We start from the raw sequence: 13,203 nt of genomic DNA, 5'->3' as shown, positions 1-13,203 counted from the left end.
GCAGGTGGAGAGGGGCGGGGCCAGATAGCGTGGGACAGGGCCGTGGTTATTTGGGCTGCAGGGCTTCTCATTGCATTCACTCTCTCTCTCAGCATCATGATCTACCCTCTAACTTACACTGATCTACGGACTCCAGTTTACTTTGTCATGTGTTTGTCTTAGTCTAAAATAAAAAAATGTGTTTGTCGTTAACAGTATATTAATTGCTTCAAATTACTTAATTTTATCTATTGGCAATTTACTTAATCCATTGTACAACTGATTTGCTTCAGCCTACCATAGTTGTATTTATATGTCGATAATAATTCATAAAAACACATTTGGCCGATACCTTTCTTTGCTTTAAACACATTTTTTTAAGGATTTTTTCAATTTATTTCCAAAAGGTTTGACTGCCCAAGTCCAAACACTATTGCCTCTTTATGCATAAACAAGAACAGCTGAACAGCCTGAAGTTCCCTCTCATTTTAACATGAAGCTCACTGGAGAGCCTGAATCTGCCTAATGAACCTAAAAGACACACTGGCAGGCGAGACCCTGATTGGTTGATCAAACCGATGAGGTCATTACAGTCCGGGGGAAACCTTGATCCTTTTGGGATCCACAGTAATTCATTTTGTCTGGGGAATATGAGGTCCCATGCCCACACACACACACACACACACACACACACACACTGCCCGTTAGCACACACTTGTGGGACTAATGTGTGCACAGGAGCATTTCCTTCGCCATTGATCTGAGCTCATAAAAGCTTACAATGATAAACACAGCCACTATTCTTGGTAACAGCAGAGATCAACTTAACGACCCTGTGGCAGAAACACTGATTGAGAGCAGCAATACATCACGCGCACGCTGAAGAACGGTGGGCCTTTTTTTTTTTTTTAAATAAGTCAATGAACGTAATAAGGATGCCAAAAGTGAGCGGATGCCAGCAGCTTTATTTCTATCACCTTTTTGCGAGGATCAATAAAGTGTAAATAGGACGTTTAGTCAAGTGCAAAGTGTAGATTTTTTAGATGCTGAAGCATACATATTTTGGGTTGAATTTTTATTTATGTGCAAATAAAACTGTTATGTGACTTTGAAGTCAGATTACTGTTTGGAAACTAATATATATTTTTTTTAATATGGGTGTAATATCGCAAAGGATCTTGACAATAGTTGTAGTCAGTGGAAATCCCCAATTTGTGACTGTTATTCATGGTTTTAGATAGATAGAGTAAACTTTAATATCCCCAATCTGTCTTGGGTGCAAATTCCCCTTCCCCCCCCCCCCCCCCCCCCCCCCCCCCCCCCGGGAAGTTTGACTTGCACTTGTGACTTCGCTGGTCTTCATGGGATGAAAGAGACCCTCTTTGTTCACGCTGAGCCTTCGAGACAACCCTGAACAGTAAGTAACTGTTGTACTTGAATGTGTTATGCACGTAAGCAGCCCACTAAAAGTCACTGATAGTTACGGCGGGTTGAACATTTTCACCATATGACTCGATTCCGCCCGTCTTAATGTTTTTCATCCGCACGTACCAAAAAAACGCCTCCCGATGTCATGGAGGAGGTCCTGTCAGCAAAGGTCCTGTCAAGCCTCGAGAGGCAGCCAGGCAAAACTGCTCATTTCAAGGAGAGTATCTTCAGGGTGCCACGACAGGAGGAAGACATTCCACTTTAAATATGTATAAGCCCAGGGCTCTTCTTTCTCACACACACACACACACACACTTACACACACTCGAAAGGTTAATCAATTTAAAGATGGTCTCAACCGAATTGAGGGAAATCTGTCACAGTATGGTATGGACCAAAATACAGTTTTTCTATGCATTTAACACACGTAGATTGAGTTATGCTACCCGTATGAAAGAAAATGGTTTGTCATCAATGGTTTTTGCCATCGCGGATGTTTTGGAGCCAGACGTGACCATATTTGGAAGAGAGGTCGCCATGGTAGCGGCTTGTCCGACCACAAGGTATAGCATACCCTGCTTTCTGGCAGATTTTACTTTTAAAAAGGGAGCATCGTTTACTAAATGACTTTGATACGACCAGAGGAGTCGGCCCTCTGATGGTCGTGAGTGAAAAAAAAAAATGGAAGTTCGAGGCACTTTTTCAGGTTCACTTCTTCCATACAGTCTATCGCCTCGCAATGGATTCCCCTCCTCCACCAGACATCCAAAGCATTGTTGCAGCGACTCATTTCCCACGATTGAGTTATAAAAGCGGAGGTGTTTCTTAAACTAACAGCAGGTTTCATAATAGCACTATTATCACACGTGTACTCCATCGAGAACGTGTCTCACTGCTCGGGGGGGCCATTATCTCTTTGTGGCTCGAAAACACACTGAGATACCGCGACACACATTTCTACCGCGGCTGTCTTGATTCACGAATGAAATGTCTCGCGTGCCATCAAATAAAAGTTGCAAACCTGCCGCAGCAGTGAAAACTCTGCTCATTTAAAATGAATGGATTTTTCCCTGGAAGGCTTTTTTATCGTGTTTTGCCCGAGATGGCACACCTGGATCTGCCAAGCGCATACCACCTGACCACATAACCCATCAGCATCAACAGCATCACTGGCGCTTCCCTCGGTTCGCCCACTCTGATTAAAAAGGTACAAGCAACCCCCAAAAAAAGCTCAAAGCCCCCCAAAACCGCTGTGAACTGACCACGTCAGATGCTCGGCCAACTGCCGTGCAGCAGGGCCCGTGGACTCTTTGGGGGTCTAGTTTAATGTGTGCTTAAGAGACCGTGGGACCGCTCTCCTCCTCCAAATATCTGCCCATCATTTATTCATCCGCACTCCCAGGATGGCCGCTGTCCGCCGTCATCCGAGGACGCCGTCGTCTGAAGTCGCCCGTCGCTCAAAAACATACGCACGCACATGCACTTTTTTTTTTTTGCAAGCGGGGTCCCAGGGGTCTTTTAATTTTTTTGAGACGCTATTTTTAGCGAGGGGGAAATAATCGAGGTGGAAAGTTCCATCTGTCCAACACTCGTGTTCCAGCTGCTCCTTTTTTTTTTTTTGCAGCAGGCGGAAAAAAAGGAGGGGAGAGTAATAAAAAAAAAAAAAAGAAGAAAACGCTACTTATCAGATAAAACTGACACAGACGGGATTTTCCATCGTATATGCATTCGGCATTAGCAGGATTTTCAACACATTTTCAGGCATTGGCTCTGAGTTGGATGCATTAAAACAACGGGAAAAAAAGAAACCTGAGATGTAGCACAGCTCTCTCCACCTCCTTAACACCTGTTCTTATCTTTTCAGAGCTCTTGTCTGGCAATTGTTTTGTAAGAGAAAAATGTACTGAAAAGAGCAGCTTTGAAGAGGCGATTGAAATACAGTAAATATAATTTAAGTAATTTGGAGATTTATTATTTGACCGGCGATACATTGTACTATATTGTTATTGAATGTAGATTTTGAAATCACTTTTCCACCAAGCTTTTACCTCGACTGCTGGATGCACTTTGGGCCTGAAACTCAACAAAAACCTCGTCACTGATACTGTGAACTCGCCATATTTGAACAAATTGATTGAAATGCAATCATCAAACCGGGCAAAGGAGACCATGTAAACAACAATCAGACTATACGGTTTCATATCGGGACGTTTAGCCGAGCCTCAAAGGTTAAGAAGCTCACACAGAAAGTGGAGAAGAGAGCTGGTCTAAGTTCAGCTTTGATGCCGACGTGAATGCCCCCGAATGGCAATGAGCTTAAAAAAAAAAAAAAAAAACTCACTCCATGTTGTCTTTTTTTTTTTTTAAATTCATGCTTGAGTGCTCCTCACTGGACTCTTCTTCATTTCGAACATACAGAACAGTGGGATCGAAGTCTGGAGGCTCATCCAAACATTTCCCTGCGTGCAAAATTCAAAGATATTCTACATCTGCTATGCAGACACGACCAAAAACAAACAGTCGTTGTTGAAAAAAAAAAAAAAAAAAAGTTCAGAGCCACCACCTCTGCTTGAATGTAATTTACTCGAATTGATTGGACCTCCGGATCAGTCCCCATGCAAACACCCTTGAGGGTTGTTCTGGGTGAATCGTTAAATCGGGGCATCGTGGACAGAGCCGCTCTGTGTTGGTGTCGCCGCGGGGGGCCGTTGTGACCAGCAGCTGAACCAATCGAGAGCCTCTGCTGTTTACGCTTTTCAACTTTTACAAACTTTACCCCAAATGTTTTGCAGTTTTCTTCACTGTGGAGCCCGTGATATTGTCTGCTACAATATTTATGTGCGACCCGGGGAGGCAGGAGAATGACGCGCCGTGTCCTCCAACTATACTGCTGAGTGTGCAAGCTTGGCCCGTGGCTGACGTGCGTGTCCAAGTCATTTACGGGTTTGACGGCCTCCTTCCTCTTTTCACCTCCGTTTAACTGTCGAGGGAACGTCGGCGACGAGGACGCGTGTGGACCGTGGCTCAGTGGGTGGAGCGGGTGGTACTTTAACCACAAGGATACGTGGTTCGATCCCCGGCTCAACGTCCTTGAGCAAGACACAGAATCCCACCTCTGCTCCTAAAGTGCTTACAGGTTGGCTCAAATGTAGAGGTCAGATTTCACATGTGTATAACGTTTAAGTACGGCCTCCATTAAAGCCAAAAACACACTTTTTTTGGTCAAACTTCTTAAGTGAAACACTTCGTTGTGTACTAAACGAAACCATCCGCTGTCCGTCAACACAACAAACAGATCCCATCAATCGAGTGACAACGTGTGACATGTACACAAGTGGAGGTCAGGACACACAGCCAAAAACAAGCCACCGCGATCAATACCGACTTTGCTGCATCAGAATGTATTTATAGAAACGCTGGCAGCGCTCCACCAAGACGTAAAGAAAAGTAGAGGAGAAGAACCGTCCACAACAAGTAGATGAACACCCGACATGCTGATCACTCTGTTTCTTTCTATGAAGTCATTCACACACTTGACCCTTCGCTCATTACAGAGGCCGAGCAGTTTGGGGGGGTGGGGGGGGGGGGGGGGGGGGGGAATCACTTTGGGAGGAAAAAGAAACCGCGATCCACAAATGTTTATTTCGAACCACTTTGTTAGACAAAGGGTAAGACGTGGTCAAAGCGAATAAGTGTGTGCGTGTGTGTGTGTGTGTGTGTGTGTGTGTGTGTGTGTGTGTGTCTACACGTGTGTGTAACCCAGAGTGAAGCTGACAAGTCACAATACAACCACTCACTCCAGAGGTATATGGCTAAATAAGTGGGCAGCGGAGTGAAACACCTCGGCAATCAGGACTGAATTCAATCCCACACAATTGTTCTGTCCAAATTGACATGTCAGGCAGACGTGTGCGTGCGTGCGTGTGTGCGTGCGTGCGTGCGTGCGTGTCCACTTTGTTCTTTTTCTAAATAATAAAGATGTGTACACAATATGAGAACAGGTTTAATCGACCGACTCATTCATTTTTAACTTTTAAAGCTATTTGTTGTCCCCATAATTCATTTCAGACAACTTCACTTTTTAGCATATACATCCTATATGCAGGAATACATTTTATTTTGTTTATGATGCTAATGTGTTGCACCATTAACCTTGGTTTTACTGCCAATTATGTTCTCGTACATTTGATTTCCTCAATGCTTTCCCCTGAACTACAGGACATCTCTTATAGCTTTTATGAGGGCTCATTTGACAAATGTCAGACAAGTCAATGAAGAAACAACATTAACGTATGACACACTTACATTCACCTCCAATGGATAACAAACCACACAACAAGAAGGGATTTAAGGTCGACAAACTATAAAGTACTACAGTCAACACACACACACACACGCACACACACAATTCCCCACGGGATAGGAGTGTGTATTGTGGTTTTCTTTTGGGGTTTCCCCCTCCTCAGCTGCCCGGTCTGCATGCGTCCTTTTAATGTGTGGCTGCGTGGTTTAAAAATATAATAAAAGGCAGTAATTGTACCTTCTTATGTTGTGTAAGACGCGCAGAGCCATATGAGCCACGGCCTGGGCACATTATAGATAAGATGTGCACGATCAAAAGTGCTTTTTGGGAGAGATGACACGACTTACCGGGCAAAAGTCATTCTAAATCGGTGCTTTAGTTTTTGTGGAAATGCCGGGGATTTGTCTGCCTGATCCAAAACACACAGTATTAAGGAGGGAGGGGGATCAAATGGATGTGGCACGCGCTCTCGGAATGGAGAGGTTGAGCTCATGGCACAATTTAATTCCAAATACATCTGTTTTTTGGGGGAGGGGGGTTTGCAGCAATGATTCGTCCACGTGACAGAAAATATGCAAGTCCAATTGTGGAAAAAAAACTGTCCTTTTTATAATTTCTTATTTGACAATCACGTTATTAATCATCGTTATGAAAGCGCGTGAAGTTGAGGATAGAATATAGCAGCGCAAGTTTTCAAAGTGTCACACACAACTCACCCTCCATGCAGAAGATGACCATCCAGGCTATCCATAGGTCCGAGTTGTGAAACTTCACCATGGTTTTAAACCCAGCGCCTCCTTCTTGGTGAAAAGCTCAGCTGCGCTCACAGTTTCCTTGAAGATAAGTAACTGTTCCCCCTGATGGCGTGAGGCATGAAAGCAGTCCGGTGGGGGTGGGGGTGGGGGTGGGGGTGGGGGGGGGGGGGGGGTTACGCAGCGCACACCGGCGACATGTCCCGAAGACAACGTGACAGAATGAGTGGTAAAAACAACCCGCAGAGCATTTCTATCCGGCGGGCACTCGTCGGTCCTCCGGGCTCCTTTTCCACTCCTCCTTTCCTCCCGTTCTTTTGGGAGCTGCTGGTCACTCCAAGTCTATTGTATTTCATAAACCGCTCCGGTCAATTTACGCACGCTGGGTGGGGTGGGGTGGAGGGGTAGGGGTAGGGGGGGGGGGGGGACTCAACGTCCACCTGCTGGTGAACACAAAATATGCCGACTGTCCCTGAAAGTGACTTACGAACAGATCACAAAGTGGCTCTCATCCCGTCCGCTTGGTGAGGCTCTCCAACGCGTCTTGTTGCGCTCCATGGTTTCTCGTCTGTTCTGCTGCTGGCTGAGCGGACCTGGGAGCAAGTTGCACGGCATTAGAAACACTGCGACTTCCTGTTTATTTTTTTATTTTTTCAAAATAAAAAACGCACGAGTATGTTTTTTTGAAATTTTTTTAATGAGGTGGCAAAAGGACACCACAGCCAAGTGTTGGCACAGTGCGCATGCGCCGTGAGCTGCACCTATAGCGTCAGTCAGGGGCCCGATCCCTATGTCCCCCCTCAACCCTCAGGGACTTACTGACGTCACCTGGTAAATGGTTGAGGGCTTGAACTGGTGTAAATATGAATGGGACATATCACGTGACCGCGACTACAAACAAAATACTGTGTACAATTGTGGGTATTTATTTTATGAATTGATTTGAACGTCTTCCAGGCTCTTTCCTCACGAGGTGAGACGTCATTTCAAATAATCTATTTATTCGTTTTTGTCAAAACAGCTTCAATAACAAAACGAAATGTTTGATGAATAAATCTGTGTAAAAAGATAATAATGTTTATCATTTCTGCTTGCATTCCTATTCTCCATTCTTCCTATTCATGTTTAACGTCACATTGCAATGCATTGTGGGTATTTCCCTTAGGCAAAGTCGGCATCTAGTGCTGACTATGCGGAAAGGGTTCATGAAGGGCTCAAAATATCTGCCAGAGAGCCCTCAAACAAGGGGGGAGGGTGGAGTTGGGCCAGAACCACTTCGCTCCTATAGTGCTCCCCACACTTTTAAAAAGTAATTAGTCAACAATACAAACAAAAAAGACAACTTTTAAAAAAATAGGTTTGGGGGGGGGACATTTCGTATTCAATTTGTGAAATTATTTTGTACAGTACAAGTTGTAAAAGATAAAGAAAAAAAGAAAGAAACGTCTTTAAACCAACAACTCAGACAGTCCAAGTTGAAAACAACCCACTGTAGACCGGTGGGATCTATTATAATCAGCCAGGATTAGCCTCAGTAAATATGGCCGCGCAGTAAATAAGACGGTGAGAAAACACACCTGAACTAAGTGGGCTTTTATTTTGTAGTTCAAAAAAATCCACCTGGGTTCCGGTTTCAGGCGGCGTGCCTGTGCGACGCAGCGGATGATTAAGACGAGCTCGAGCCCGGCTGTTGCTGGGAGACCGCTGACGCCAGACGAGCGAGAGAGAGAGAGAGAGCGAGAGAGAGAGAGAGAGAGAGAGAGAGAGAGAGAGAGAGAGAGAGAGCGAGAGAGAGAGAGAGAGAGAGAGAGGGGAAAGAGAGCGAGGGGGACGCTCGCGCCCTCCTGCGGTGCGACTCCGCAACGACCGATGGAAGAGATTTATTTATAGTGACTGTTCACACTGACACGTGGGACTTTGACCGTTATGCAGTAAATCATGTGTACCATAGAGAATCAATAATGTACATACATAATTAGACACAAGGCATAGTTTTTGCTGTGTGGGGGATAAAAATGACTTTATTTTGTTCCTGCCATAACGATACAGGACTTCTTCGTCAGCCTCTTTGATGATTGTTGCCCTGCATCCTGAGTCATTTTCATAATCCATAATGTAAATATCAGTGCGGTGTGTCACTGCAACCCAGGTGAGTGCTTCACTCAATCCAAGTCACACACAACGCAGACTGAGGAGGGAAAGTGGCATCTATTTGTGTGTGTGAATGTTTGTTTTTTAAAATTTCAATGAAACAAATGGTTGATTGTGATTTTGTATCAAATTGCTGACCGTTAGAAGTGCCTGTAGGCGAGAGGAGCTACTAGGAAGCAGCTGGAGGGGAAAGGGAGGGCGGGGTGGGTGGGGGGGGGGGCCCACATCAATCCCTCCATTCTTTCTTCTGCCCTGAAGCCGTTGGCAGAGATGTGCAGATGTTTATCACAGTAGACAATCAAAGTACAAGTTAGAGGATCTTAAGGGACGCCCCGAGGCCTTCGCGTCCCTGTCGTTCTTCCTCTTTCACTCGCTTTCTCCTTTAAGCTTTAAACATTTCTCACATGCAAGTTGAAGGAAAACATTGGTCCGACGCATCGGGTCGGATCTTAAAAGTTTCATAGTTTGGCGTTATAATATTCATCAAAAAAGCTTTTGAAAAAAGATTGGCTTCAGGCAGCACACAATGTAACTCTTTCATCATTTCCGAAACAATGACACTAATAATTGACATCTTAACACTCCACTCCACTTTGAGGTTTAGTTGTTGGCAAAAAAAAATGTACCGATGCCCAGATGTTTATAGGATTTTATAGCACATTTTTGTTTGATCTGGCCTGTTACTTAAAGTGTTTCATTTGGTGATGAATTCATTGTTTATGCCCGTACCTTAATTTCCTTTATTCTTTTTCCTCGGTTTAATGTTGGTGTGGACTGATATTTGCTGTCTCCATTTGAACAAAGTCAATAATAAGGCAATATTTAAGAAGGATTTTCCTCTGCTTTATAATTATTTTCCTATTACACGTCAGAGGGAGATGTTGTACCTTTTCCTCTTTTTATGCTTCTTTAAATGTTCACCCCTGATCCATTTGATAACTTCTTATAGTGTCAACTCCCTCTCCAGGCATCACACGTTCAAAAGCTTCAGTCAAAAACAGCTATTTAAAAAAAGACAATCATCCAAATAAAATGACTAAACGCAATAAATAATAACAAAGAAAAAAGGTATTTCAGTAAAAAAAAAAAAAAAAAAAAAAAGTACTAAAATCAATTACAATAAAAAAACAACTTTGCCTATATGCTTATTTTTGTTGAGTGTGTATGCTGTAAATATACATTTTCAAAATAAAACTCCTTTTAAACTTCTTTGACTTGGGACTTCAAAACTATGATTGGCCTCAAAAAGAGAGATAACACCGCCATCTGGTGGTGAAGAAAACACACTTCACTTGACGGAAGAACTTGTAAAATATATATATATATATTTTTTTAAAAGGTCATTTTGTTAGTCAGAACATTTACGTTTCAGTCACACAAAGAAAAGAACCAAAGGAAAGATGCTTCTAATCCGCACTCAACAGAGAGGAAGATCACGAGTGACTCATAGAGCTGTCAGGAAGCATCAGTTCTGAAATTACAAAAAGGACAATGCTGTTACTGCAGTGAGGAGGATGCGTCATTTATTAATTCACATCTTAAGTATCTTACATTGTTGTGGTACCAGCATGACAGCTTTCACTTCCATTGAGGCGATGAGTCAACAACGGCTCTTTTATCTGACCCGCTTCCCTTCTCTCCCACCCGGGGCTCTTTACTCTCTACTCACATGCGTGATAATCCTATAATTCTATAATTCATACGAACGTGACCGACGTCGTTGTTCTGTCACCTCTGAATAAAGCTGCAAGTTTAGCGTAAAGGTGATGATAGAAGTTTGGCAGCCGGATAACAGGCTAAAAATACATCTGCAGATCTGGAAGATGTTCACTTGACAACAGTGTGAGCCATTAATGAAAACAGCACACACACATGCACACACACACACACACACACACACACACACACACACACAGGAGGGTGTGGTGCGTCACATGCTGTGGATGAGTCGATAACTGAGTTGGAAAGCTTTGACATGAGATGTGACAGGTATGTGACCCGTTGAGCTACATTTTAGGACTTGGTGCTATTAAAAGTTCCGAAGAGCCACAAAGAAGTGGAACGTGGGAACACTTTCACAAGTCGAGGGAAATAATAGTCGGTCGCACACAATAAGGCATAGTTCAAATACCAAAAAAAAGTTTTTTTTAAAATGCAGCATTGGGCCTACCTCATCACTGCTGGAGGATGAGGACGAGGAGGATGAGGAGGACGAGGAGGAGGAAGATGAGGAGTTGCCTGATTTTTCTCCCACTTTATTTCCCTTTTTCTTGCCCTTCTTGTTTTCTGTATCCGACTTGCCAGACTTGCCTTTGTTGTGTTTCTAAAAATGACAACAAAAAAAGGACTCTGAATAAACTATTGATTGTTTTTGGTTGAGCCGAAGCTCTGGCAGCGAATTGGGCCGATTTAAAAAACTGTCAAACTCACAAGTTGATTCATATCGAACTTATGAACTGTATTGGCACATTTTTGATAGAATGTAAGTATTCAAGACTCCTACCTTCTCCTTCTCCTTCTCCTCATCTTTATTCCCGTGGCTCCAGGGCCATTGGAACTTATTTTCATTAGCCTCCTCCTTCTTCACCTCTTCTTCTTCACCACCTAAAAGAAACAGATGGCAAACAGGTTTGAAGTAGCATTATAGAGCATTATATGAGTTAATGTCACCAAGAATCTGAGTGACACCAGCGACCTCCTTACACAGCAGGAGTCCAGCTATGATAATGTCTTTGTTTACACGTTTAAATTATGTTGCAAAAGCATATTAGATCAATATGAATGATGTCGGGCACAAAACCCGCATTACAAATGTCGTTGAAGTCGACGGAGACGAGCGTTGTGATTCAAGACATCCTCCCAAAATAAAGTCACGGTAGATGTAAACCTACCTGAGGACCAAAGGAAAGACATGGTGACTCCTGGTTTGCGTTTCCCAAACAAGTAACCACGGAGACACACACACAGGTAACCTGGATGGACCCAGCTAAACCATAAGGCCTCTAGCCACGCCCACAGCCACCTCCTCCTCTGCTTTAGAAGTGTGTACTTATTGTTATGCACATTATAAACCTGCACAGTGGCAAGTCTGTGGTTTGGATATGGAGATAACAATTAACATCCTGTCATAATTATGACTTAGCATCTCATAATTATGACTTAAAATCTCATATTTATGACTTAGCATCTCATAATTATGACTTATTATCTCATAATTTCGACTTAGTATCAAGATACTGTCTCATAATTTATATTTAGTATCTCATGTACAGGATCTTAATTTTTTTCTCACAGTCGCGGAAATGGGCTTCTTAATTAATGTGTGATGGTTGATGCTGCAATACATTTACTTCTATAGGTGACATCCCATTGTTTTACTTTGGACTTTTAGTTACTAGGAACTTTTAACTGTTTATGAAATATTGAATACTGATCAACACAAGTAAATGAGACCATCAGCGAGAAAGTTTGTCTGTTTCCGGAGAATCAAATGAAATCGTGCTGATCAGCGACCAGTCACAGCCGGAGAGACCCAGATCCGGCTCCCCTGCCCCCTCGGACTGCGTCAGCCATTCTGTAGGAGCAGCAGGAGGAGCATCAGGAGCAGGAGGACCATGAGGAGCAGGAGGAGCAGGTGGAGCATGAGGAGCATGAGGAGCATGATGAGCAGGAGGAGCAGGAGGAGCAGGTGGTCCGCAATGACGCCTCCAACGAGAGCCCAGCGGCTCATGAGTTTGGCCTCCGGGTAGTGTAGCATAAGTCGTGCCTCTTTATGTTTTTCGAGGCCTCTCTCACTGCCACGCCCCCTTTTGTGGCATTTGGCATGAAGAGAAACGAGAAACACACACCTTCACACCTTCACCTGCAGGCTGTTTCAGCCTCCGAGGGTTCACCGGGGCCACCAAAGGATGGGGGGGGGGGGGGGGGGGGGGGGGGGGGGGGGGTGTCTGTGGCTCGACCGATGCAATGAGCTACGCTGCCCCCTCCCTCTGGGACTCACTCCCCCATCACCTCAGACCTTCTCCGCCACTTTCAAAGCAGCATTTAAAACACATTTATTTCAATCTGCATTTAGTTCCTTTTCTATTTTGTTTTCGCAATATTGTCATCTTTCTTGTTTTGTTGTTGCTTCTAATATTTCTCTTTACCATGTAAAGTGACTCGAGTACCGTTTAAAGCGCTATAACAATATATTGTATTATTAATTTAATTATTATGCTCATTAAATATAACTATTCTTTTTAGAATAAACTACCCAGCATGTAGTACACCAGTTTACTTTAGCTCCTCCTCCACCGGTTACATTCAAATGCTGCTGATACATTAATGCCTCAGTAAAAGTATTTCATAGCATCATTATATATACGTATACATATACATACAGTATATATATATACACACACTATACACATAATACAATATAACAACAAAATTCATTATTACACTTTGCTTTTACTTGATACTCCAAGTACCTTTTTCTGATGATTTGGAATTCATAATTTCTATCTGTAAGTAGAGTATTTGTAAACTGAGTTATTGCTACTTTAAAGGATTTAAATATGATGATAGAGGTTTCAATCCAAAACAACG

The 13,203-nt window shown here is 43.4% G+C and overlaps 2 protein-coding genes across 2 annotated transcripts in view; both read right to left on the bottom strand.

The window, feature by feature from the left end:
• igsf11 (immunoglobulin superfamily member 11) overlaps window positions 1-7,037 on the bottom strand; it is an 85,908-nt gene extending 78,871 nt beyond the window's left edge. Inside the window, exon 1 of the mRNA XM_034549276.1 lies at window positions 6,427-7,037. Within this exon, the coding sequence (XP_034405167.1) occupies window positions 6,427-6,487 (61 nt within the window). The 5' untranslated portion in view covers window positions 6,488-7,037. The remainder of the gene's footprint in view (window positions 1-6,426) is intronic.
• A 1,834-nt stretch (window positions 7,038-8,871) lies between these two features.
• On the bottom strand, window positions 8,872-12,447 carry LOC117741535 (protein FAM133-like). The gene is made up of 4 exons (XM_034548621.1): window positions 11,505-12,447; window positions 11,117-11,217; window positions 10,784-10,936; window positions 8,872-10,084 (listed from the first exon to the last, which is right to left on the bottom strand). The coding sequence occupies exons 1-4, from the start codon at window positions 11,524-11,526 to the stop codon at window positions 10,079-10,081; spliced, it is 282 nt and encodes a 93-aa protein (XP_034404512.1). The 5' UTR covers window positions 11,527-12,447; the 3' UTR covers window positions 8,872-10,078.
• Between the last annotated feature and the right edge of the window lie 756 nt (window positions 12,448-13,203).

The sequence above is a fragment of the Cyclopterus lumpus genome, chromosome 13 (genome assembly GCF_009769545.1).
Source record: "Cyclopterus lumpus isolate fCycLum1 chromosome 13, fCycLum1.pri, whole genome shotgun sequence".
Classification (NCBI taxonomy): domain Eukaryota; kingdom Metazoa; phylum Chordata; class Actinopteri; order Perciformes; family Cyclopteridae; genus Cyclopterus; species Cyclopterus lumpus.
Note: the sequence above shows the minus strand (reverse complement) of the source record. Positions and strands in the feature narration are given on the sequence as shown.

Coding starts and splice junctions, on each gene's coding strand:
- LOC117741535 (XM_034548621.1), bottom strand. CDS start 11,526: ATGTCTTTCCTTTGGTCCTCAG. Junction 11,218..11,504: donor GTCTTTCCTTTGGTCCTCAG/GTAGGTTTACAT, acceptor TGTTTCTTTTAG/GTGGTGAAGAAGAAGAGGTG. Junction 10,937..11,116: donor AGGAGAAGGAGAAGGAGAAG/GTAGGAGTCTTG, acceptor TGTCATTTTTAG/AAACACAACAAAGGCAAGTC.